The sequence below is a fragment of the Babylonia areolata genome, chromosome 8, assembly GCF_041734735.1.
Source record: "Babylonia areolata isolate BAREFJ2019XMU chromosome 8, ASM4173473v1, whole genome shotgun sequence".
Taxonomy (NCBI): Eukaryota; Metazoa; Mollusca; class Gastropoda; order Neogastropoda; family Buccinidae; genus Babylonia; species Babylonia areolata.
Genome location: NC_134883.1, coordinates 24232104 through 24259603, shown reverse-complemented (window position 1 = coordinate 24259603; position 27500 = coordinate 24232104). Strand labels below are relative to the sequence as shown.

The following is a 27500-nucleotide window of genomic DNA, read 5'->3' as shown; positions in this document are numbered from 1 at the left end:
GCTGATCATTGAAATGGATCAGAGGTCTTCGTTACGTTCAGTACTTCGTTTAGGCCTAAGCACTTTAATGCTTTTTGTTGTTGTTGTTGTTCTTGTTGTTTTGTTGTTTTCTTTAACATAACATTAACGACCAGAAAACTCAAGTAAATGTTTTAGATTAAAAATAGCTAGGCTTAAATGTGATCGATCGTCTGCAAGTCAGAACTGAATCCCAGCGTCAAAGTAGACAAAATGGAAATTTCCACCCCCATTTGCTCAGTCAGTGACATGGAAATTTCCCTACCGGACACACGCGGTATTTCACTTTTTGCGGCGACAGTAGATTTGACCGTGATTCGTCTGACTGACTCGCTCCGCTTTTGTTTTTTGTGTGTGTGTGATTGGTCCGACAAACTGAGTAAGTATGACTTTCGAGTTATGTGGATGTTATTATTTATTTAACAAACATGTGTTGTTCAATCAATATAGTAGCATTTTGTTGTTGTTTATTTTTACGTTGAGTAAGTCTGCTGTAACTTGTTATGTGAATTGTTTTAAAACATGCATTATTCAGTAACACTTCACAAGATTGTTATTTTACATTTTTAGTAAGTTCATTATGATCCATGCGTGTGCATGTGCATGCATGCACATACATTATAATGTTAATTATTTTAAATCTTTAGTTAGCTTTCTTCTCTCTCACATACACACACACACATGCACACACACACACACAGAGTCTTAGCCTTAAACTTGCTGTCAGACAGTGTCACACACTTTGTGTATTTGTGTTGTTTGTATACTGTATAAATCTTTAAGTGTGTACATATATATATTCTGTTACTTTCTTTTCTCATGTTTATTTACACCATTGCATTCTGTGGATCACATGGACATGACAGACCTTGAAGCTTTTCTATTTGTAGATCTATAATTGTGTTATCTTTATTATTGTTACTTAGTAGTAGTTGTAGTAAGTACTAGTAGTAGCAGTTATACTATAATTATTGTTATTATTATGGAAGGCACTATTTATCACACACACACAACACACACACACACACACACACACACACACTGACCAAATTATAATTTATATACCATGCTACTGTCCACACCACTTCATTATCACATCACACCGCACCACACCACACCATATCACATTACATCACACCATACTGTCACAATCACATCAGAAGCATTTGGTCTCATCAAGCATTATGCAACTTTGCAAGTCCAAACAATAAAAATGTGTGTCCCTTATCTTTCTTTTTTTGTGTGTGTGTGTCTGTGTGTGTTTTTTTCCTGATGCTTTATTGGTTTATGAAAAACAACAAAAAACCAGCCATGTCATTAACCCTTTCATCACCAGTCAGTTTAGAGTGCAAATTAACCTTGTGCAGGAACCACAGAAAATATGGTGTCTAAGAATAGCTGGGGATTCCCCTGTGATGTGTAGAAAAAATGGCCAATCCTACCAATGAAAATTAAGAGCATTAGGTTAATGCACAAAAGGTCCATCATCTGGTTGCATTTCAATGACATGGGTGCTTTACCTAGCTGGTGCCGAAATGCGACCATGGCGGTGAAAGGGTTAAAACCAGCTTGCAAGCTAAAACTAAAATAAGCTAATTGAACTAGAATTGCCTATTCACTATTCAGCCACCACAGGTGTTGCTTTAATTAAAACATCAACAGAATGCCTACTGAACCACGCCAGGAAGAAGCCATACGCAGCGTGTGGCAAAAAGCAGATGCTGTGTGTTTTGACGTCGACTCCACTGTGTGCAAAGACGAAGGGCTGGATGAGCTTGCTGCATTCTGTGGTGTAGGAGAAGAGGTGAAGGCATGGTCAGTACAGTACATCATTGTGAACTAATATTAATAGTTGATTTTTTTCCTTCCCCCATTTGTGGGCTACAGGAAGGAAGGTGGCACAATGGTTAAGAAGCTTATCTGTCAATACAGTGTCTGTGAGGGTCTGGGATTGAATCCCAGTCTTCAATCTGAGGGTCCCGGGTTCGAATCTCGGTGACGGCGCCTGGTGGGTAAAAGGTGGAGATTTTTCCAATCTCCCAGGTCAACATGTGTGCAGACCTGCTAGTGCCTGAACCCCCTTCGTGTGTACACGCAAGCAAAAGATCAAATACGCACGTTAAAGTTCCTGTAATCCATGTCAGCGTTCGGTGGGTTATGGAAACAAGTACATACCCAGCATGCACACCCCCGAAAGCGGAGGACGGCTGCCTACATGGCGGGGTAAAAACGGTCATACACGTAAAAGCCCACTCGTGTATATATGAGTGAACGTGGGAGTTGCAGCCTACGAACGCAGAAGAAGAAGAAGAAGAATCCCAGTCTCACCCTTTCTCCTGTGTCTGACTGGAAAATCAAACTGACTTGTCTAGTCATTCGGATATGACAATAAATCAAGGTCCTGTGCACTTAGCACACTGAAAAAGGACCTATTGTGGGGTCAGTGTTGTCATCAGGCAAAATTCTGTAGAAGAGGTCCACTCTGATAGACACACATACATATATATATATGCACGCACTCAGGGCACAACAGGATCTTTCAATGCATATTTACTCTTATGTTTTGTGTGTGTATATTCTGCCATTATTCGCACGAAAGGGGGTTCAAGCACTTGCAGGTTCTGCACATAAAGTTCACCAAGGAAATCTCCACCAATAACTCACCGCATGCAGTCAGTATTCAAACACATGATCATAGGATTGTCTGAACTTATAGAAAAGCAGAACTACAAGTGTGTGAAAAACACTGACAGATATTAGGTAGCATGGAGAATGCATACATGTAGACATAGGTTGACTCACCAGACTGACTCCAGGAAAGTGAAGCCACAGTGCAAGCATGCTATGATTAACCAATGCAATGGTTTGGCTCAAATAAAGACCTTGACCTCAGAGCAGTGTATTTTGGTCGATCACATGGATCCACAGTGCTGCAATGGGTCATCAGCTGATTGATTAACGCTAATTTCTCTACCTCAGCAAGTCTTTTTGACTCAGAAATCTAGCTTGGGTGACAAACAGCACGTAGGCTGAAGGGAGAAGCTGATCCTTGCAACACTTGTTACAGAGTAGGTGCATAAATCTTGGCCTTGTGTGGGCATCGCTTGGCCTTATGTGGACATATGTGGACATCGCTTGGATTTATGTGGACATCTCTTGGCCTGACATAGCTTGGCATTATGTAGACATCGCTTGGCCTTATATGGACATCACTTGGCCTGACATCGCTTGGCTTTATGTGGGTATCGATTGGCCTTATGCGGAGATCACTTGACCTTATCTGGGCATCCCTAGGCCTTATGTGGACATCGCTTGGCCTTATCTGGACATTGTTTGGCCTTATGCGGACATGATAGGCCTTATGTGGACATCACTGGGCCACTTGGCGTTTATAGTGTCTTTCTTCAACTTGAAGAAGGTATCATTGTCCTGAAAGGAGTCCACATAAAGACACAAGCTTGATAATAGATTACATTTGAAATAAATGAAGAAAGTTACTGAGTAAATAAAATAGGCTGTTAAGGAACAGAGATTTTACAAACATCATGTGTATGATAGTCATTCACGTCTGACTATGACCACCAGAACAGCAGAGGAGGTAACTGTTGTCCCGACTATCTGGGCTAGAATTTGATCACAGTGGAGAGTGTCTTGCCCATGCTACATCCCCACTTTCTCGGCCAAGAGGGTTTTTAGGACAGCCAGCACTGGGATGGTTCTCAAAGGCCAACTAGCCCCCAGGGTTGCAACACTTAAGAGTCAGTGCAATCTTGCCTCCTAAAGTTCAGTCACAGTCCTTCACAAAAGACTAAGCTGTAAATGACTTCCCATTGCAGTTGAGAAATCATTGATCCTACAGCTCTCACTTTGGCTGTTGGCCCAACTGTAAGCTTACTATAAGTTAAAAAAATAGATTAATTGTTGAAGATGTAAACAGATTTTGAAGATGTATCATTGAAGATATTATAAAAGATATAGAAGCATAAAAACAGCTTACCAGATGCCCTACAATGTTTGAATGAACCCAGATTATTAAAAAGGTTTAATTTCCTTTTTTTTTTCTTTTTAAATATAAGATATAAAAACAAATATATGATTAATTTGTCACAGAATTTTGTGCATGCATCTCCCATCCCAATTTTTTTTTACTATTTTAAACTGATGTGTTTTATTTGCAGGACGCAGAGGGCTATGGGTGGCGCCGTCTCGTTCCGGGAAGCCCTGTCGGAACGCCTGAAGATTGTGCAGCCGACCCAGCAGCAGGTGGAGACATTTGTGGCTTCCAGACCTCCACAGCTCAGTGACGGCATTGAGTGAGTGGGTCATGGGGTTTGGGGGGAGGGGGGAAGAGCAGCTGTTGGAGAAAATCTGTGGCTTCCAGACCTCCACAGCTCAGTGACGGCATTGAGTGAGTGGGTCATGGGGTTTGGGGGGAGGGGGGAAGAGCAGCTGTTGGAGAAAATCTGTGGCTTTCAGACCTTCACAACTCAGTGACGGCATTGAGTGAGTCAGTCTCGAGTCATGGGTAGGGTATTTAGGGGATGAGGGTAGGGGAGGGGGTTGGAGACGTGGGGGGGAGAAGGGGGGGGGGGGGAGAGAGAGAAATTTGTGGCTTCCAGACCTCCACAACTCTGTGACGGTATTCAGTGAGTGAGTCATGGGGAGGGGGTTTGGGGGAGGGGGGAGGGGCAGAAGGGGGGAAAATCAGAAGTCTGTGGCCTCCAGACCTCCACAGCTCAGTGACGGCATTGAGTAAGTCATGGGGAGGGGGTTGGGGAGGTGTGTGGGAGGAGCAGGAGGGGGCGGGGAATCAGAAATCTGTGACCTCCAGACCTCCACAACTCAGTGACGGCATTGAGTGAGTCATGGGGAGAGGGTTGGGGGTGTGTGGGAGGGGCAGAAGGGGGTTGAGGGGGGGGGGGGGAATCAGAAATCTGTGACCTCCAGACCTCCACAACTCAGTGACGGCATTGAGTGAGCAAGTCATGGGGAGGGGGTTTGGGGGAAGGGTTGGAGGAAGGGGGGGGAGCAGCAGGTGGAGAAATCTGTGGCCTCCAGACCTCCACAACTCAGTGACGGCATTGAGTGAGCGAGTCATGGGGAGGGGGTTTGGGGGAGGGGGGAGGAGCAGAAGGGTGGGGGGGGGAATCAGAAGTCTGTGGCCTCCAGACCTCCACAACTCAGTGACGGCATTGAGTGAGCGAGTCATGGGGAGGGGAGGGAGGAGCAGAAGTGGAGGGAGTGGCAGAGGAGGGAGGGGGAAGGGCAACCTCTTGTGGCACCGTCACACGTGTGGACTGTACAGTTTTTCTTTTATAATTCTTTGTTTTCATATTCTAAGAATATTTACATTGTGCATAGGTTTGTGTGTATGTGTGTGTGTGTGATTGTGTGTCTGTGCTTGCCTATGTGTGTACATGTATATTTGTTTGTTTGTGTGTGTGTGTGTGTGTGTGTATGCCCGTGTGTGTGTGTATGTGTGTTTGTGTGCTTGCCTCCGTGTGTGTGTGTGGGAGGGGTTGGGGGGGGGGGGGGGGGGGTGCATACCCATGTGTGTGTGAATTTGTATGTGTGTGCTCATGTTAAGTACAGTGCCTGCATGGGTTGTTGTGGGTGCATGCATGCATAATGCATGTTTGTGCCTCTGTTTCCTTTCATGTGAATATAAACAAAATACAGTCAGTACACCAAGAAAACAGCAACAACAAACAAGAACGACCCCCCAAAAAAACAAAAAAACAAACCCAAACAAACAAAAAACCAAAAAAACTGTAGGTTTCTTGCATACCAAACTCAAGCTATAGTGATGATGCCTGACACTGTTGTAAATACCAAGTGTGTTCACAGAGAACTGGTACATCTTCTGCAGTCGAGGAACACAACCGTCTTCCTCGTTTCGGGGGGGTTCCGGCGCCTGATAGAACCTGCTGCACAGCTGCTCAACATTCCCAAAGAACACATCTTTGCTAACAGGTTGCTGTTTGATGAAAATGGTACTGGTCGTTTTTGTCTTCTTAAATTGTGTTTGGCTGAGGGTTTTGTTTTCATGAATGGTCAGTTTGAAAAATGTTTGGTGGTATTTTTGTTATTGTCAGTGAAAAAAACAGTACTTAGAATCCATGCATAAATAAGTTAGAAAAAACAACTAGTATGCATGATTGCATATAAACCGTTCAAACCATTACAAATGTCCACATCAGTTTCTTTTACTTCTTTTGCTTTTTTATGACTGTTAGTAAATCTTTCATTCAAATATAAGTTTCAATAAAGTTCCATGCTTTTTTTTCTGAAAGAATAAGAATGTTGTGAAATGTTGTGATGGTTATTTATTTCATTGTGAAAACTGTTTTGTTTGGATTAATTCTATTTATTCTACAATTACAGAATTTTTTTTCCCCTTACACATAATATAATCTTTGATAAAATTACTTTTATTTAACCTATTTTTAAAAGTTTGTCACTTTAGCAGTTGGCGTCTTGATGTCGTTTTCTGCACCTACCTATGTATGTGTATTAAGCTCATACCGTGGGTGTGCAACAGACAGTGAGACAGACATACGAACAAACTTCAGTGGAAAGCACTGAAAGAGAGAGAGAGAGAGAGAGAGAGAGAGTAGTATACATCACATAGAAAAACATATAATACTTCAAACGTAATTTTTCGCAGGCCAGTACAGTGGTTTTGATCAAGAGGAGCCAACATCGGAGTCTGGCGGCAAGCCAAGGGTTGTAGCCTTGCTGAAAGAAAAATATGGATTCCAGAAACTGGTGATGATTGGTGATGGCGCCACTGATATGGAAGCATCACCACCTGCGGTAATTGAAAAAAAAAAAAAAAAAAAAATTGTCGCATAGTTTCTAGCTGTACCCCTAATTTTTGGGAGTTATTTTTGTTTTGCCATTTTATGCACGTCTGCATTCGTTTCATTTAAATCATATCGTTTGGGGCATACGCATCATGATGTCGGAACAACATAGTTACAGAAAATGTATCATGATATAATGTAAGTAAAGATAGTGTTTTTGATCCTGTTGAAATTGATTTTTAGTCAAAGACTTAAGAGAATCCAAAATATTCATGGGTTTAGAGTAACTGAAGTGACAGGCACAATAGCCAAGTGGTTAAAGCATTAGACTTTCAGTCTTAGGGCCCCAGGTTCAAATCTGATTTGCAGCACCTCTTGGGTAAACTAAAGGGTGGAGATTTTTCCTCTCTTACAGGTCAACATATGTGCAGACCTGCTAGTGCCTGAACCCCCCTCGTGTATAAGTGCATGCAGGAGATCAAATACGCATGTTAAAGATCCCTTATTCATGCCAATGTTTGGTGGTTTATAGAAACAAGAACTTACCCACATTGCATCATCCCAACCTCCTCCTGAAACTGGAGTATGACTCTACATGGCAAGGTTAACTCTCTCCGGACGAAGGAATGCTCACACATTCCTACACAAAATGTATTCGGATTCGGACGAAGGAATGGAATAGCATTCTTCGAAAGTAAAATTCCATCACGCGCTGTACACGTGATTTTGTGATTAGCCAAGCAGAGTGTGCTATTCTGGGTCACTCCACAATCGAACAGTATGATTGGTCAGCCCGACATGTGTGGCCTGTCTCACACACACGCTGACAAAGTCACTGACCGGTCGTCTGCTTGCGTACCAGCCTGTTAGCAAAGCGGGCTCTTCTCAGAATGTTGTGAAGCGAACAAGGCAGTGACGGCAATGTTTTAGGGTTGCCGAAGTACTTGAAATGCTACAAACTGAAGGGTCGGACATTGAAGAGGTGGATGATGACAAAGAAGAAAGCGAATTTAATGCACAAAGCGAGCATGGGTATGGTGATTCGGGGTGAAAAATTGGCAGTATTTTCTACATATGGCAAAACTATAAAAATAAGGTGAGAAATTTGATTATCTTATATGTACTAGCTCAACATGTAATAAACCAGTTCTGAAAGTTTCATTTTCTTACACAGTATTTTGTATTTTTTGTAATTTTTTTCCAAACCCTTACAAATGGGCCATCTGTGGGGAAAAGCAAGGGAGAAAACTTGTCATCCCGAGTGAGTTAAAAAAAGTCATACATGTAAAGCCCACTATTGTGTACAAGTGAATATGGGAGTCACAGCCCACGAAAGAAGAAGAGTAACTAAGATGTCTTTATCCACAAGTGTGGTACAAGTTGTACATCTTTCATGAACCTCATTAACCCTTTCACTGCCAAACTTGCATTTATGCAGCAGTTGGGTAGATGACCCAGGTCACTGAAGGGTGACCAGATCATTGGTCTGTTATCCATGAACCTACTGCTCTTCATGTTTGGTGGTAGGAGAGGCCATGTTTTCTACAGATCACAGGGGTAATCCTCAGGTATTCTTAGACACCAAGGAATTTGCACTCTAAATTAACTGGCGGTGAAAGGGTTAAAAGAGCCGAAGCTGATCATGTTCTTGATCTGACTTGTAAATATTTACTTGGAAAAAAAATCGGTATATGAGTGTATGTGTTTGTGTGCTTGAATCTTGTGTGTATAATTGTGTGTGACTGTGAGGGAGAGAGAGAGAGAGAGAGAGAGAGAGAGATTGCACTTCTGCATGCATATTTTTTGGGGGTTGCTATATTTATAAACATGCATATATACATGTGTGTCTTTGTATGAGTGTGTGTGGTTGTTGATGCTTTATGAAATTTCAAATTACTGTTTACTTCGATGACAAGAATGATAATAATTCAAACTCAGAAAAACTATATAAAAAAAAAAAAGAAGAAGAAGATGTCTTTTATAATTCAATTTCTGTAATAAGTTTGCTTTTTATGACTGTTAATAAGTATGTAAATCAACTTTTTTTCCCCCTCCCAACAGGATGCCTTCATAGGCTATGGTGGTAACGTTGTGCGGGACAGTGTGAAAAGGAAGGCTGGATGGTTCGTGATGGACTTCAAGGACCTCATCTCTGCTCTCCAGTCAGCCAATTGATCTGTTCTTCTGATTAGGGGCACATGCGAAATGAAAATGTATCTGTGAGAGTAAGGACAGTATAGATACAGGATTATTAAGACAGTCATTAAAGGTTTGAGAAAGTTTGGAGAAACTAAGGTATCCGTTGTGAGGCTTGGGTTGTCAAAGTTTGTTTTCTTCAGGGGAGAGGAGACATGAAAAGTTAATATCTGATTCAGAAATCAAACACTACTGCAAACATCAATATTCATCGCTTTTGGGCAAAAACATTCTCCATTCTTGGATTTTTTTGTTGTTTGGTTTTTTTGGGTTTTTTTGTTTGTTTGTTTCCATCATCTGCACTGTTTCAGTGGCATTACTTCCACATTACTTATACCAAATCCCCCTCATACATAGCCACACCCAATTTCATCCTTTTCAGTCCCAAATATCAGAAGTCCACTGGGAACTGTTGATGTTAGGTTGCCAGGAGGCCACACTCCCCTTCTCAGTCCCAAATGTCGGAAGTCCACTGGGAACTGTTGATGTTAGGTTGCCAGGAGGCCACACTCCCCTTCTCAGTCCCAAATGTCGGAAGTCCACTGGGAACTGTTGATGTTAGGTTGCCAGGAGGCCACACTCCCCTTCTCAGTCCCAAATGTCGGAAGTCCACTGGGAACTGTTGATGTTAGGTTGCCAGGAGGCCACACTCCCCTTCTCAGTCCCAAATGTCGGCAGTCCACTGGGAACTGTTGATGTTAGGTTGCCAGGAGGCCACACTCCCCTTCTCAGTCCCAAATGTCAGAAGTCCACTGGGAACTGTTGATGTTAGGTTGCCAGGAGGCCACACTCCATAGGAGGCTGCTGCTGAGTCACTTTGGTTGTGTTCAGCTACTGACAACAATGTTAGCTAAGTCATGGAGCCATACTGAGTGAGAATCCCCCCCTAGAGCAGAGACTGCAACTATGCCCCTCCAACATCAGTCCCCAATGAATCTGCTGCTGAAAAAATCATTCCCAGAATTATTTCCCAAGCCTTGCAACTAACCTTCATTGCAAATGTGGATCATCATTTTTTAGACTCAAGAAAGATGAAAATGCTGAGCTGTTGTGAACTCAATGACATGTGGACAGAGTACAAAGATTTTCAAACCATGGCTTTGAAAAGATCTAGTCTTCTGTGCATATCGAGTTTTGACATTAAGTCAAAGTTTGTTTAAAGTTTGTAAATGTTGTGCCTTTTAAAACCTTTTTAAAGAATGAATCCTGGGATATGTTCTGGTGAGCAAGAGCAGTGTCCTTTTTACTGAAATCTATGGGCCTGTCCTGGTCCTTTGAGGGTTGTTGAGGCTGATACTGCTGATGCGTCTGGTGAATATGAAATGGTTTATAAATATCCTGGATAAGTCTTGTTGGGCTGGGACATGTGTTGAATGATAGGAAGTTACTGATATTATTATTATAACTGTGATCAATCAAGATGCTAGATTTTCTGACTTATCATTCCAGCATGCTTAATGATGATTGTTGACCTACATATCAGTCATAATTTTTGTCAGAAACAGCAGAAGATGGGACCATTCTAATTCGAGTATTACTACATTGTATTCGTAGCAATTTATTACTTAATTTTTACACGACGTATATATTTCTTTTAAACAGTACTTGATGCTTTTAGATGGTTATCACTTATTTCAAACAGGGACAGAACTGGGAGAGAGGGAAAAAAAAGCAGTTTTATGCTCCTGGCCACATAAACGTGTTGGCCCAAGCCCACAGAAAAAAAAAGAAAACAACAATAGCAAAACTTAATTCTAACAAATCTTATCTGTGAGGAAACAGTGTCCTCAGTAACCCAATAATGTGATAGTCCCATTATTTTCTGAACCAGATCTGTTCTGGATATGGTGTAAGTGATTTTATTGTTTTTGTCTAATGATGTCTTTCCGGTTTAATTGAAGCCACTGCAATGTAACTATTGATCTGTGACTGATCCCTTTGCCTTCCTCATGAAATAACTACTTGGTCCATGACTGATAATTATTATAAATGTTGGGAGGTTGAACCATGAGTTGTGATGTCCTTTTTTCTTGGTTATTATTGAACTCTGTAGACATTTGAAAAAATCCTTGTTACAAATGGATGAAGATCAGGACTGATAGTTTGTAACATGTTAATAGTAAGAATAACAAATCTAAGCACAACACAATAACAGAGAAGAGGTGAACGAAAAAGATGATTAAAAAAAAATGTATTGGAAAGTTGTTTTAGTTTGAAGTAATATTACTATTTTCTCTCCACATATTTTTGAGACAGCATATTGATTGTTTTTTTTAATTTTTTTATTTGGTTGTACTTTCACATTGTTTATCTGAAAGTTGTTTGATAAATTTATACTTGTGAAGAAGCACATCTTTTATGAATACCAAAAGGAACGAAATAAACAGGTAAACATGGTTGTCTTGTTTCATTTATTTACTGTCTTGTTTTTGTTTTGTATGTATTCATTAGCAACATAAACTATTCAGTATCATAAGTGCTGGCATTAACATTGTACCCCCGAGTACTAATTTATCCATGGTATGTGGTTGCCTCCCTTGCACTGCGTACAGATGTTTACGTTCTGCCATGGGCATGTTCAGTTTCACTTTCTAAATCAGTTGTTTCCGAGTCGGTGCTTTTAGCCTGTTGGCTTTAGCCTGTACATTGCTAGCCAAAGTTTTCTCGGGAGAATTGAGCATGTTTTTTGATAACCACGTGTACCTTTTGTGTATGAAGTCTGGATTTGACAATGCGCCTTTGCTGTTGCAATGCAGTTGTATTGATGGGGTACAAAGTGTCAAAAGAAACAAAACAACAGCACAGACTAAAGCATATTTCTTTCTTCCTGTGTTCATGGGCAACAGCTCCCATGCTCATGTATGAGTGGGGGGTTTCGAGTGTATGACTATTTGTACTCCATCATTATGGCAACGATTCTCTTGATTTTGGCGGCTGTGCTTGCTAGGTATGTTCATGTTTCCATAACCCACTGAAAACTGACATGGATTATGGGTTCTGTAACATGCATACCTGATCTTCTGCATGCGTATACAAATTAAGGGGGTTCAGGCACTAGCAAGTCAGCACCAACGAGATCGAAAATATCCCCCAGCACCCCCTGAAAAATGGTGTATGACTGCCTACATGGTAGGGATATAAATGGTCATACACATAGAAGCCCACTTCAGCACTATATGAGTGAATGTGGGAGTTGCAGCCCATGAAGGAGGAGAATGGTTTGTGCAAAAACCCCTAACCATACACCAACTTGTTTTCAAAACAGAAAACATCAGCACGCATGCCTATGATTGATCTAGACAAGATGACTTTCCACTCAAATGAACTATCTTTGTGCTTCTATGTGTATTCTTAATCTCTTTGTGCTTCTATGCGTTTTATGAATTGTTATGAATTCTGCCAGAGGACAGCACTTACGTTGCCGTGGGTTCTCTTTCAGTGCACCAAGTGTGTGCTGCACATGAGACCTTGGTTTATCATCTCGTCTGAATGAGTAGATGCTCTCTTTGATTTTCCAGTCAGACTTGGGAGAAAGAGTGAGACTAGGAATCAAACCCAGCTACTCACATAAACAATTCCTTTGGCAGAGAAGCGTCTTAACCATTCTGCCACCTTCCTCATTTTAACTCACTCAGTACGGCCAGTCCTCTCTTCTCCTCTACACAGACCCCTCGGATGTCCAGTGGGTGTCTGAATGACCCAACCTTTAGCTTCTGTTGTCAGAATTGTGGTATTCGTTGTCAACATTCACGTCTTCAGTATAAGAGCTTTCCGCTTGCAATATTTTGATGATGGTAATTGGGGTGAAACGCTGTTAACGTCGTCTCTTTCGCCGTTCCTATGGAGAGAGTTTGCTGATGTCTAGCTTTGTGAAAGAAACACAGGGAGTGGAGGGGAGAGGTGCCTTTAAAAAAAACCCAAACAAACATACATTTAAAGCTGGATACATAAGAATTAAAAAAAAAGAAAAAAGAAAAAAAAGAAGCTATTATTCCAGCTTTTAGTACAGTCGTACAATCAGCTCCACATGATCCATGGTCAGTCTTAACACTGTGCCACAGCATCCAAATAATGTTTTAATACAACTTCACTGCCACCATAATACTAACTTTATAAAACAGCACATGCCTGAAATGAATAGTTGGTGGTGGGAAAAACAAAAGAACACCCCCCGACCCCCACGCCCCCCAAAAAACGCCTCCATTTTATCAAATAAATTCCTGATGATCCACAGAAATCAGATGATGCACAGACATCTTAAGCTCATATAAAAAAAGTCGAGACAGAAAGGTCTAAAACTAACTGAAAAAAAAAAAAATCAACAAAACTGCTCTTTTCAAAAGAGGTGTGTGTATTTCTAGCAAGTTAGTATCTTAATATTTTTCATACTCCCATGCCATGTATACTGTTGAACGCCCATAGCGCCTCAGGCTGAGAGCTGTATGAATGCACATCATCATTTTTTACTTTCATCGTTAGATAATTCTTTTCATGACTTCATGAGCTACTGAAATAGTATTTCTACTTACTTTTCATGATTCTGAACCTCTACAAACTAGCCTATCCATTTGGTGCTGAGTCCAGTCGGGTGGCAGAATGAAACAAAATATACATAACTGGATAACAGCTATTTCATTTCTGAATCAACAACTTCACTAACATCATCAGTGATGTGAACATGAAATACTTGCAGTCACGCACATGCTCTCTTTCTCTCATACAATACATGTGGGGCATGTGCTAGTTCATGCGACGTCAAAGGTAAATGAAACAAAGCTTAACTCTTTCCATACGAATGGCGAAAGAGACGACGTTAACAGCGTTTCACCCCAATTACCATCATCAAAATATTGCAAGCGGAAGGCTCTTATACTGAAGACGTGAATGTTGACAGAGAATACCACAGTCCTGACGACGGAAGCTAAAGGTTGGGTCATTCAGACACCCTCTGGACATCCAAGGGGTCTGTGTAGAGGAGAAGAGAGGACTGGCCGTACTGAGTGAGTTAAGAGCCTACTGGCTGGTGCCCTTAGAGTCAAGATGTTAGGGCTGTAGTCTTGGTTTCAGCATGGAGGTGTAAGTTCAAAGGGGCGAGTCCTGGCTGTGTGTCAGGGCGAGGGGGCCATCTGCCGTTCCAAGGGGAAGTCCTGGGATGTCTAATAAGGTATCATGTTCTCCAAATGGAAAATGTTTATAAAAACTGTGGGTTGTAAAATATCACCCACTTTTGTTCAAAGGTGTCCACAAAAAGAGGTAAACTTTCTCCATTAGGTGTGTTGTTTTTTTTATAGACTCAGCAGTCCTTTTTCATTTTATTGTTGTATTCTGTTTTCATCTCTTTTGCACAAGGGTTTAACTGCTGAACGGACAATAAAATATGTAAGTGTCAGTCTCTATCTCTCTCTTTGTCACACACACACATCCATACTAATACACACTATCACAGTTGCAAATGAGACTTCAAAAAAAACTCCTTTTTCTTATCAAATTCAAGGATCAATTTCACCTACGTTTAAGATTCTCCCTCACTGGTCAACTTATGTATATTCACACATATCAAATACACACATTTCTATCTGCCTCATAGCATGTGCATTTTCTCTATCACATACTTTTCCTTTCTCTTGCAGACACACATAATTTCAATCACTCCTCCTCACAGACATACATGTGCATTTATGCATGCATTAATACACTAAAACACACAATCACACACACACACACACATACACACACACTCTCCTCACAGACATACATGTACAATTTATGAATGCATTTTCACACACACCCACACACACACACACACAAAAGCAACACAAAAACTTTCCAATACACACTAAACAGAACCCCCCACAATGAACCACCACAATGCCTAGACAAATTCCAAAAGCACACATCTGACTGAAGTTTTTTAAAAGAGTCCACATTTTCCTCAAAGCAAGCTCATCCACAGAACTGAAGTGGTGTGACAGCAGCAGAACCTTGCTGCTTCCCTCCCTTGCCCCACGGCACGGAGATGGCTTACACTGCTTACGTGTAGGCCAGGAGATTGATGTCATAACATCCGTCCACCTGTTTGTAACACACATCAGTGTAGCAGTTGCAATCGTAATGTTGTAGCTATAAGATTCATTCAGTACAACCAGAGATGTCGTAACACTTGTCCACCTGTTCGTAATACACATCAGTGTAACCGTTGTAACAGTACTGTTGTAGTTATAAGATTCATTCAGTACAACCAGAGATGTCGAAACACCTGTCCACCTGTTTGTAACACACATCAGTGTAACCACTGTAACAGTACTGTTGTAGTTGTAAGATTCATTCAGTACAACCAGAGATGTCATAACACCTGTCCACCTGTTTGTAACACACATCAGTGTAACCGTTGTAACAGTACTGTTGTAGTTGAAAGATTCATTCAGTACAACCAGAGATGTCGTAACACTTGTCCACCTGTTCGTAATACACATCAGTGTAACCGTTGCAACAGTACTGTTGTAGTTATAAGATTCATTCAGTACAACCAGAGATGTCGTAACACCTGTCCACCTGTTTGTAACACACATCAGTGTAGCAGTTGCAATCGTAATGTTGTAGTTGAAAGATTCATTCAGTACAACCAGAGATGTCGTAACTCCTGTCCACCTGTTTGTAACACACATCAGTGTAACCGTTGCAACAGTACTGTTGTAGTTGAAAGATTCATTCAGTACAACCAGAGATGTCGTAACACCTGTCCACCTGTTCGTAACACACATCAGTGTAACCGTTGCAACAGTACTGTTGTAGTTGAAAGATTCATTCAGTACAACCTGAAAGAACTCTGGCTGGACTTTTAAAAATAAGAAATTTTAACCCCTTGACTGCTGAAATCAGTGTGGCATGTGTTTCAAGTGCAGTCGATTCTGTCTGTGTGCATATCAATGGTGTAACTGAATTTGCTGATCAGGACCATTGGATTTCTAGAACAAAATACTGCTGAATGGACAAACAAAACAAACCAAACAAGCAAACAAAAAAAAAAAAAAAAGGAAAGAAAGAAAGTAAGCATAAAGAAAATGAGCAAACCAGAAACAAAAAGAGAGACAGAAAAGAGGAAATTTATAAATTTCTAGCAGATAATTTCCAAAATGTGGGAATACCGTTTATGCTGAAAAATCCCCCCCCACCCCCCCCCCCCCCACCTCCCCCTCCCCCAGAATACCCACTGGAGGAGAAAATTGTGCAAACTGTCAGCCTGACAGAGCTGAAAGGGTTAATTACTTGTCCAACAAAAAAAAAAAAGAAGGAAAAAAAAAAGAAGACAATTTTTGCTTATAGTCCAGCCGACCACACAGGGCCATAACAGGGCAGCTCTATTAAACTCTGTCACATCTGGAGAATGGCATAATGTCACATCTGGAGGATGGCATAATGTCACATCTGGAGAATGGCATCATGTCACATCTGGAGAATGGCATAATATCACATCTGGAGAATGACATAATGTCACATCTGGAGGATGGCATAATGTCACATCTGGAGAATGGCATAATGTCACATCTGGAGAATGGCATAATGTCACATCTGGAGAATGGCATAATATCACATCTGGAGAATGACATAAAATAATCACAACCATCAAGCACTTTTAAGGCAAGTAAAACTAGGCAGTGTTGATGATGTGAGCCCTTCCGCTTACTTTATCATCCCCAGATCACAAAAAATGTAATAAAAAAAAAAGATAACAAATACTTCAAAGCCATACATACATAAAAAAACAACAACAACCCCAACTTAAAAAGCTATACAGCAAATAACACTTCAGACTGGATAGCTGGTGCCCATGCCAGATGGTGTGCGGGGAGGTTGATTACTTTACAGTTACATTAACGATCTAATTTCTTAATATTTACATCAATTAAAAAAAACAAAACAAAAAACTGAAAAACCCCTCATACGTTTCTCTGAAATCAGAACTCCTACTAAAGTTCAACAATTCTGAATCACCAACTCACCTCAAACCTTCCCAGCGACTGTGACGTTTGGTTGGTGGCGACCTCCTCAGCCAAGGCCCATAACTGCTGCAGGTTGGCCGAGAGACCTTCCAGATCTGGCACGCCCTGTTGGTTTGGTGTGTGATGAGAGATCTCTTTTGTTAGTTTTCCATCGAACGTAGTACAGAACTAAAACGTAAACAATATACAATCTGTTTTTTTTTCTTTCCTTTCCCCTTCACCCTGATTATTTCAGTATCCGGAACAAGGCATCAACAAAGCATGCAGGGTCAATGCAAGATAATATACAACTACAACAACATAACATCTGCTACAGCAACATCCATGCGCATGATTTTTTTTTTTTTTGGGGGGGGGGGGGGGGGGGGGGGGGGGGGGGCTCAACAGGAACTGAGTAAACTTATAAATGATTGTTAAAGGACTCATGCGTATTTTGCTCATCACTACATATACTTACAAACTGAATACATGGAATAAAACAAGCACAATTAAGAAAGAATGTTTCTATTCTTGTTTAATACAGAATTTTGTCTTTGACTTTGTCACATGAAAATGAACTGTTAATGTCTCTGTATGGAAATCTTAAATTTGTCACACTGAAAGCCTGCATTTGCCACAAGGAAATCTCCATTTTGCCATTTGAAAAACTATAATTTCCAAAAGGAAATCTTGACCATGTCAAAAAAAAAAAAAAAAAGAAAAAAAAAGAGATCTCATACAAAAAAAAAGTATAACTTTTCATTTTTGACATCCTGAACTTTTGTTTCTACAAAGAAATAAATTTCCTTTGTGAAAATACTTTCTTTTACACTCGCAAATTTTGTAGGGTGTGTGTATGTATGCATTTGTGTATGTGTGTGTGTGTATGTACGTGTGTGTGTGTGTGTGTGTGTGTGTGTGTGTAGTATTACTCTTTTGTCACAACAGATTTCTATGTCTGAAATTCAGGCTGCTCTCCCCAGGGAGAGCGCATCGCTACACTGATAATGCCACCCTCTTTTTTTCTGCCTGAAATTCTGTTTGTTTTCCTGTTGAAGTGGATATTTCTACAGAATTTGCCAGGGACAACTATTTTGTTGCCATAGGTTCTTTACATGCGCTAACTGCATGCTGCACATGGAAACTCATTTTTCATCTCATCTGAATGACTAGCGTCCAGACCACCACTGAAGGTCTAGTGGAGAGGGAGAAAATACTGGTGACTTGAGCGATTCAAATTAGTGTGCTCAGATTCTCTCACTTCCAAAGCAAACATGTCACCACTTATCCAACACTCAACTCTGTGTGTGTGTGTGTGTGTGTGTGTGTGTGTGTGTTCATGTGTGTGACTTCCATAACAACAATTATGTGGCATTTCCCTGTATAATTTCACCATCACTATCTTTTTCCATCCAAAACACACACCCACACACACACTCACACACACACACCACAACACACACACACACACACACACAAACAAAAGGGAAGATTATCTTCCTGTAGTCTGTAACCATAACTTCCATATTTCAATCACTACAAGTAACAATAAACTATAGTTACTCCACTGAGCTGGCAGACTGAAGAATACATGTGCACAAAGTAAAAGTCCAACTGAATAAGCAGAGCAAAGGAGGAAGGCATACATGGATGCTGAACTTCACCATAAAAAAAAGAATAGAACAAGAATTAAATCATCTGCCTCCCCGAGCAAAGCATTACAGGTGCTTTATTGTTTTTCGCTTTTAATATAAACAGAGAGTGAAGAAGAACGATACAGCTTCAAAGCATCCCGCTGTTAATGCAGTGATTCATATCTACAGTGGGTTAACTGTGTGCGGTGTGTGTGTGTGTGTGTGTGTGCATGGGTGTGTGTGTGTGTGTGTGTGTGTGTGTGTGTGTGTGTGCATGGGTGTGTGTGTGTGTGTGTGTGTGTGCATGGGTGTGTGTGTGTGTGTGTTTGTGTGTAATATATATATATATATATATATATATGTATATATATATATATATATATATATATATATATATATATATATATATATATTATACAGTCTATCATAACATATTTACAGAATCCAAGAGGGAGTGGTCCTTATGACATGTGACTTTTGATGCAATACTACACCGACAAGCATATACACATGGCAGTGATGCCTCATCATACAGACGGATACGTGCACTGATAGCAACTTCTGTGTTAGTAATTGTTAAACATATATATATATGTTTCCTGGAGTTCAAAAGCTGTTATCCTGAACATGGAGAATGGATTAGCAGTAACTTCGCAGAAGAATTTTGGACCGTACACACTCAAGAAATAAATGAAACGTATAGCACAGCTTTTATAATCTAAGTTACCTGATTAGTAACTGATTATCCTTTCATTCAATGATCTCTTCCAAAAAAATGATTGAGACCATTTTTCAATACACAGTCCTTTGTCATAAACTTTTCCAAGCATTATGAGACAGAGAAAAGAGAGGGGAGAGAAAATGATAATTACATCATTCAAGAAAAAAAGAAAGAAAAGAAACACATGACCATAACATTAAATTTTTTCAAGCTATCTACAAACATAGCTGCGAAATGGACTGAAACTTCCACTACAAGCTTCATTAGTGCCCAACGTAGTGATGGAGACGAGTGAAAAAGAGATGAAAACTGTGACTGTAACTATGTAGAAGAGATCGACCGAGACTGTCAGTGGCCGGTGAGTATGAGGGAAGCGGTCCTTACCCCCCCTTCCCCACCACCCGAAGGTGAGGAAGACGCTACTGTCTGCAATGCCAACACCACATCAAACAGGTCACATCAAATGTACGGCATGCATTTATTCATATACATAACACACAACCTGTCAATTCTATTAAAAAAAAAAAAAAAAAAAAAAAAAGGATTCTGTAAACCCATCTAGGCTAGAACTAACCACAATACATCAGTCTACATCCCCCCACAACACAAACAAGGGATTAATGAACTATAATTAATCAGCACGAAGCAACCGACCCATCCAGACAAGCACACATATTATAGAACCAACAAGAACACATGCATGGACACACACTGAGTCAGATAAAGAGTATACAGACAGCAATCGCACTGTGACATGCACTGCTGCAGAATCACATCAGATGGATTCAAAGAAGAAATGAATATGACAGGGATTAGCATTATTTTCACAATCCACAAAGGAAGGTACCTGGTTGTGTTCAAAACTAAGGATAGAAACAGGTCAAACTTTATGGCTGGAAGTATAGAAAACACGAAATTAACAAACAATGAGGCCAGGAGATGAAATGATTAACAAATATGAAATAGTAAAGAGTGGTAACTCTCTCCATTCACAAGGTACACAACTTCAAGTCAGTGCTGCTTACGAGTGTCTGGGTTTGTTCCAATGTAATGTTTATTTACCTGTGTGCTAGCTGAATCGGTGAAGTGTCTGGGTTTGTTCCAATGTAACGTTTATTTACCTGTGTGCTAGCTGAATCGGTGAAGTGTCTGGGTTTGTTCCAATGTAACGTTTATTTACCTGTGTGCTAGCTGAATCGGGGAAGTGTCTGGGTTTGTTCCAATGTAACGTTTATTTACCTGTGTGCTAGCTGAATCGGTGAAGTGTCTGGGTTTGTTCCAATGTAACGTTTATTTACCGGTGTGCTAGCTGAATCGGTAGCATAAGCAGCACTGATTTGAAGTTGTGTACCTTTTGAATGGAGAGAATTACCACTCTTTACTATTTCATATTTACAGAAAACACATCATAAAGATTAGTTTGATCTTAAGAGATGAGTGAAAATTATGCAACCATTTCTTTTTCTCTTTTTTTTTTTCTGTCCCAGCTTACATGCTTTCTGAGGACGATCTACTTTTCTCTCGAGTGTGTGAGCCACAACTCCTACATTTCTTTCTATCTACTGGCAGAGAAGAGCAGGAGTTTCTGCAGGTATTTTTGTTCTTACTCTATTCATGCAGCCATACTCTGATTTTTGGGGTAGACGCATGCTCAAGTTTGTTCATACGCAATGTTTCCCCCAATCTATAACAAGCTGACATAGTTCATGCAATCTTTAACTCTTTGACTCTCAGAATTATTAGTATTTTTTTTTTACCCAAGAATCACCAATCTCACAAAAGGAATCACAAAAATTAGAATAGTGCTCAAATGTATATACGAGTAAACGTTCCTTTTTTTCCCTTCTTCTTCTTCTTTAGTTTCAACTTTTAGTATGGGATATACTTTCGATTTGTAGACTGGAGTATGTTTTCAACTGTCAGGCAGGGGGACATACGGTTTCTGCTTTTTTCAGTCTGTCTGTGATATGTTTTCAGTTGTTTTACATGCTGGGAAATCTTTTTCAGTTTTCCATCAGAGATAATAACCTTGCCATTTATGGCACTCTACAAATCATCCATTCTCTGACTGACCTGTCACTGTTTCGGCACAGGTCTGGATATCTCAACACATTTCAATGGTGTTCTCTCTGTCTCTTTCCCCTGTTTAAACTATCCTTCTGTGGCCACTATGACTTTGTAACCACCCTCAGTGGCATGGGTCTGAGGCCTGTTCATTAAACCATTCAGAGTTCAGAGAGTTCAGAGTTCTCTCTCACCTGTTCATCAGCAATGATAGAGTTAAAACTCAGACAGAGATCAAGGAACACAAAGATAGTTTCCAACAGTCACTTTCCCCCCAGATCAGACACTGCTGCAAAAAGAATCATAAAGGAAGACAGCATACCAGTTATTATCATTTACACAGGAATTAGCTTTAGACCTACCCCTCCATCCCCACAGAAAAGAAGGAAAAAGTACACACGAAAACAGCAGGACAGAACACCCACACCCACACCCATGCACGCGAGTGCACACACACACACATGCACAAGCACACGCCAAGACAGACATACACACATACCTACATAGACATACACACAGAGTGACACACACACACACACACACACACACACTGCAAACCCAGCATAGCATAGCACTCCAAACTGATCTACACATTCACAATCCGTGCACTTACTTTCAGCTGTGCAGAAAGATCAGATCAAACACGAACACAACATCATCAAATGGTTTATCCATGCTTCAATGAATATCATACAGGATCAAATGCAGATAACACATTAAACATTTTTGGCAGTTTACTTTTGATACATAAAAAAACACACAGGGAAGAACAACAATATTCAGACATCCTATAATAATAATAATAATGGTATCTATACAGTGCTGAATCTAATCTTGTACAGGGACAAATCAAAGCGCTTTCGCACCAGTCATTCACACACATACATAACTCTAAAACTGGAGAAACCGAAGACAAGGAAAGGGAGACTATTTTGGGAAGAGGTGAGTTTTAAGGCCAGACTTGAAAGAGCTGAGTGTGGAGACTTGACAAAGCGAAAGAGGGAAAGTTCATTCCAATTGCAAGGTCCAGAGACAGAGAAAGAATGGTGGCCAACAGTCGAGTGTTTGAATCTGGGTATGCGTAAACAGAGTGCACTATGAATGCAAGTGTATACTTGTGAACAATTATGCAATTCATTTTCCTTAGTCTATTCATCATTTACCTCTTTAGTTACAATGTTCTCAATATCTCAATCAGAACTGTGTACAAAGTAACACACACACACACACACACACACACACACACACACACACACACACACAAACAAACAAACAAACACGCATGTGCATGAGCGCACACAAAGAAAAAAAGCAAAATCAACTAATTAATCATCAATGGCTTTTTAACATATACTATTATATATTTACCAGTTTCAAGCACACTTGTCCCAGCAGAAAATATTTTTTCAAAGATTGACATAAGAAGCTAAGCAGGCAAGCACGCAGTCAGATAATCATAACCAAACAAGAATGATAACAAATAGAATAATAACAGAACAATAATAACAACAAAAATGTTCTAAAGTTTAATGATCAGTCACAATAACTATCTTAATTTTGTTTGAAGGAATAAACAAGCTGATTGTACTTACACACACACACACACACACACACACACACACACACACACACACAGACCACACACACTGCACTTAAATGTCAATATAAATTTGAATTAAATTGTAGCTCAGTAAGCAAAGACATGTGACAGATTTAAATGATCTGCATGGAAACAGTTTTTGCCTTCCAATCAATACTCCTTGAAAAACAACAACAGCAACAACCAAAAGAACCCTGAGAAATATCAAGTGTGCATTTCTAGTGAATGGCTGGAAAACTAATCATGATCACATATACATATATATAATTTCTTTTTAAAGAAAGTGATTAATACCATATTCATGCCACAAGACTGAATCAATACAAATCCAAAACACAATTAAACGTGCACCTGTACATAAAACAAGAAAACACCCTAATACACAATGAACCTGACACCATACTCACTAAACCAGCCAAACAAACAAACAAAAAAAAAAAACCCCAAAACAACAAAACAAACAAACAAAAACATTGAAAACAACAACAACAAAACAAAAAAGACAGACATTTGTTCCTAGGAATCTGTCCAATAAAACTAAGGAAAATCTTTTTTTTTTTTAAAAGAAAAAAAAAAAAAAAAAGAAGAAAGAAAAACCCTGTATATAACAAGCACACCCTAAGACACCCATGTAGCACTTTCAAAATCAACAGTGTGGCAAGAATCAACAACAACAACAACAACAACAAAAATGATTAAAAACAAAACAACAACCCCAAAAACCAAAACAGATGGTAAATAAAAACCTACCTCCACGGTTTTCTTCTGGAACTTGTCCTTGGGATCCTCCATGAGCCATGCTGGCAGTGGACTGGTCTTGGGGCCCTGAGTACACAGTGACACTAAATCATAAACATGTCTCCAATAAAATAATAACTAAATAATAATCAAAACATAAATAACAGCAAAGCATCAAATATGCGATACTTCTTTTCACTCTCCTTTTTTTTTTTTAATCTGTACTAACATGCGCACACACACACATGTACACACACACTCTCTCTCTCTCACACACACACACATGCACACACAAATACACACACACACACACACACACACAAACACACACATACACACACAAATACATGTAAACACACACACACACACACACACACACACACACATACACACACAAGCATGCACGCAAAACACACACAAACACACATACCAGTCATTCTAATTTGTTTTCATTCCTTTTTCAACAAAGAAACATTACACAAAAAAACAATCACCAAAACAACAACAACAACAATAATGACACACAAACACTATCATCAAACACCAACAAACAATAATTACAAAAAATTACAACACAAAACAAAGAGAACATGTGAACACTCTTTCCTGACCCCAGGACTACGGAAAAGTCGAAGGTCCTCCAGCTTGAACTCTCTCCACACTGGAGATGGCTGCTGAAGGATGACACGCAGAGCATTCACATTGCTCAGCTCACAGCGAAACTGAAAAAAAATGACAATCAGTGCTGGTACACTGACATTGCTCAGCTCACATGAAGGTGAAAAACTAGGGCAAGCACACTGATGTTGTTCAGCTCACAGCCAAACTGAAAAAAAACCCACAAAAAAACGATCAGGACAATTACACTGATGTTGTTTAGTTCACAGTGAAACTGAAAAACCAATCATCAGGGCATGCACACTGACATTGTTTCAACTCACAGCGAAACTGAAAAAATGACAGTCAGTGCAAAGTACACTGACATTGTTCAGCTCACAGCGAAACTGAAAAAGATATCAATGAGGGCAAGTAAATTGACAATGTTCAACTCACAGCAAAACTGAAAAAAAATGACAATCAGTGCAAAGCACATTGACACTGTTCAGCTCACAGCGAAACTGAAAAAATGGCAGTCAAGGCAAGTACACTGACACTGTTCAACTCACAGCGAAATAATAAAAAAAAGAGACCAAATGACCATCAGGGCAAGTACACATATGTTGTTCAGCTCACAGTAAAACTGAAAAAAAATCACCATCAGGGTAGGTACACTGATGTTGTTCAGTTTACAGCAAAACTGAAAAATCAATCATCAAGGTAAGCACATTGACGTTGTTCAGCTCAAAGTAAAACTGAGAAAAATGACCATCAGGGCAAGTACATGGACGTTGTCCAGCTCACAGTGAAATTGAAAAAAATTATCATCAGAGCAAGTACACTGACGATGTTCAGCTCGCAGCAAAACTAAAAAAAATGACAATCATGGCAAGCACATTGACACTGTTTAACTTCCAGCAAAACTGAAAAAGTGATTGTCGGAGCAAGTACACTGATGATGCTCAGCTCACAGTGAAACTGAAAAGAATTACCGTCAGGGCAAGCATAGGGACGTTGTTCAGCTCACAGCGAAACTCAAAAGAATTAGCCTATGGATGTTGTTCAGCTCACAGCGAAACTCAAAAGAATTAGCATATGGACGTTGTCCAGCTCACAGCGAAACTCAAAAGAATTAGCATATGGACGTTGTTCAGCTCACAGCGAAACTCAAAAGAATTACCGTCAGGGCAAGCATATGGACGTTGTTCAGCTCACAGCGAAACTCAAAAGAATTACCGTCAGGGCAAGCATATGGACGTTGTTCAGCTCACAGCAAAACTCAAAAGAATTACCGTCAGGGCAAGCATATGGATGTTGTTCAGCTCACAGCGAAACTCAAAAGAATTACCGTCAGGGCAAGCATATGGACGTTGTTCAGCTCACAGCGAAACTCAAAAGAATTACCGTCAGGGCAAGCATATGGACGTTGTTCAGCTCACAGCGAAACTCAAAAGAATTACCGTCAGGGCAAGCATATGGATGTTGTTCAGCTCACAGCAAAACTGAAACATGAGCATCAGGGCAAACACACTGACGTTCATATCACAGCCAGACTGAAAAACCAATCATCAGGTCAGGTACACTGACGTTGTTCAGCTCACAGTGAACCTGAAACATGACCATCAGGGCAGGTACACTGATGTTGTTCAGCTCACAGTGAACCTGAAACATGACCATCAGGGCAAGTACACTGATGTCGTTCAGCTCACAGCCAGACTGATAAACCAAACATCAGGGCAAGCACACTGATGTCGTTCAGCTCACAGCCAAACTGATAAACCAAACATCAGGGCAAGCACACTGATGTCGTTCAGCTCACAGCCAGACTGATAAACCAAACATCAGGGCAAGCACACTGATGTCATTCAGCTCACAGCCAAACTGATAAACCAAACATCAGGGCAAGCACACTGATGTCGTTCAGCTCACAGCCAAACTGATAAACCAAACATCAGGGCAAGCACACTGATGTCGTTCAGCTCACAGCCAAACTGATAAACCAAACATCAGGGCAAGCACACTGATGTCGTTCAGCTCACAGCCAAACTGATAAACCAAACATCAGGGCAAGCACACTGATGTCGTTCAGCTCACAGCCAAACTGATAAACCAAACATCAGGGCAAGCACACTGATGTCGTTCAGCTCACAGCCAGACTGATAAACCAAACATCAGGGCAAGCACACTGATGCTGTTCAGCCCCACTGTCTTACTCTGGCTCAGCACCTCTTATCATTTAAAATACCTGAACGACAGGCGCAATAGCTGAGTGGTTAAAGCGTTGGACTGTCAATCTGAGGGTCCCGGGTTCGAATCACGGTGACGGCGCCTGGTGGGTAAAGGGTGGAGATTTTTACGATCTCCCAGGTCAACATATGTGCAGACCTGCTAGTAAAAACAGTCATACACGTAAAAGCCCACTCGTGTGCATACAAGTGAACGCAGAAGAAGAAAAATACCTGAAGGAAAGCTGAAGGGAAGTGCTTAAAGCAAGCGATGGCTCGGAGTTGTGCATCTTTGTTTCGCCTAACTTTATGAAGAACAAAAATTGCTGTCTAGCTTAATTTGGTCACTGAACAGAACACTAAGTTAGATCAAACTTTCCAAACAGCAAAAATTACTGTATGTCTTGCTTAATGAAATCAGTGAAAAGATTAACATCTTTAAAAAAAAAAAAAAAAAAAAAAAAGCCAAAATTCCTCACTCTATTACTCTACATGTTGCTGAATTCCACAGAAAGGTTGTCTAACTTTCGCAAAATTATCTTGCTTAATTCAGCACAAAAAGAAAAAAACAAAACAAAAGCCACATCTAACTTTGTAAAAGATCCAAAATTACTGTGTATCTTGCTTAATTCAGCGAAACGTTATGTGTTATTTCATAAAGAGACAAAATTACTGAAGGTCTTGCTTAATTCAGCGAAACGTTATGTCTTATTTCATAAAGAGACAAAATTACTGAAGGTCTTGCTTAATTCTACTAACAAAAACAAAAAACAAAAAAAAAAAGGGACAAATCTTAAATCTGTTCCTATAATTTTCTTGTAACATATACTGTACTCACATAACTAGATATGTCTGTTGACCTACCACTGCTTTACCAACAGTCACACTTTCATTCATAAACCATCTTGATCTGTGCTGAGGA

The 27500-nt window shown here is 40.2% G+C and overlaps 2 protein-coding genes across 6 annotated transcripts in view; one reads left to right on the top strand and one right to left on the bottom strand.

Annotated features, from left to right (window-relative positions):
* The window catches only part of LOC143284675 (phosphoserine phosphatase-like), an 11738-nt gene extending 322 nt beyond the window's left edge, over positions 1-11416 (top strand). Inside the window, exons 1-6 of one of the 3 annotated variants that reach the window (XM_076591593.1) lie at positions 260-397; positions 1681-1833; positions 4197-4331; positions 5866-6011; positions 6686-6834; positions 8886-11416. In XM_076591593.1, coding sequence (XP_076447708.1) covers positions 1682-1833; positions 4197-4331; positions 5866-6011; positions 6686-6834; positions 8886-8999 — 696 coding nt within the window. In that variant the 5' untranslated portion in view covers positions 260-397; position 1681 and the 3' untranslated portion in view covers positions 9000-11416. Of the gene's footprint in view, positions 1-259; positions 398-1680; positions 1834-4196; positions 4332-5865; positions 6012-6685; positions 6835-8885 lie in introns of those variants that run through there. The other 2 variants (XM_076591592.1, XM_076591594.1) reach the window with 2 other exon arrangements.
* Positions 11417-14018: 2602 nt separating this feature from the next.
* LOC143284673 (nicolin-1-like) overlaps positions 14019-27500 on the bottom strand; it is a 25009-nt gene continuing 11527 nt past the window's right edge. Inside the window, exons 5-9 of one of the 3 annotated variants that reach the window (XM_076591586.1) lie at positions 24368-24478; positions 23769-23843; positions 19739-19780; positions 17021-17125; positions 14019-15092 (exon numbers count right to left, since the gene is read on the bottom strand). In XM_076591586.1, coding sequence (XP_076447701.1) covers positions 15051-15092; positions 17021-17125; positions 19739-19780; positions 23769-23843; positions 24368-24478 — 375 coding nt within the window. In that variant the 3' untranslated portion in view covers positions 14019-15050. The remainder of the gene's footprint in view (positions 15093-17020; positions 17126-19738; positions 19781-23768; positions 23844-24367; positions 24479-27500) is intronic. The other 2 variants (XM_076591587.1, XM_076591589.1) reach the window with 2 other exon arrangements.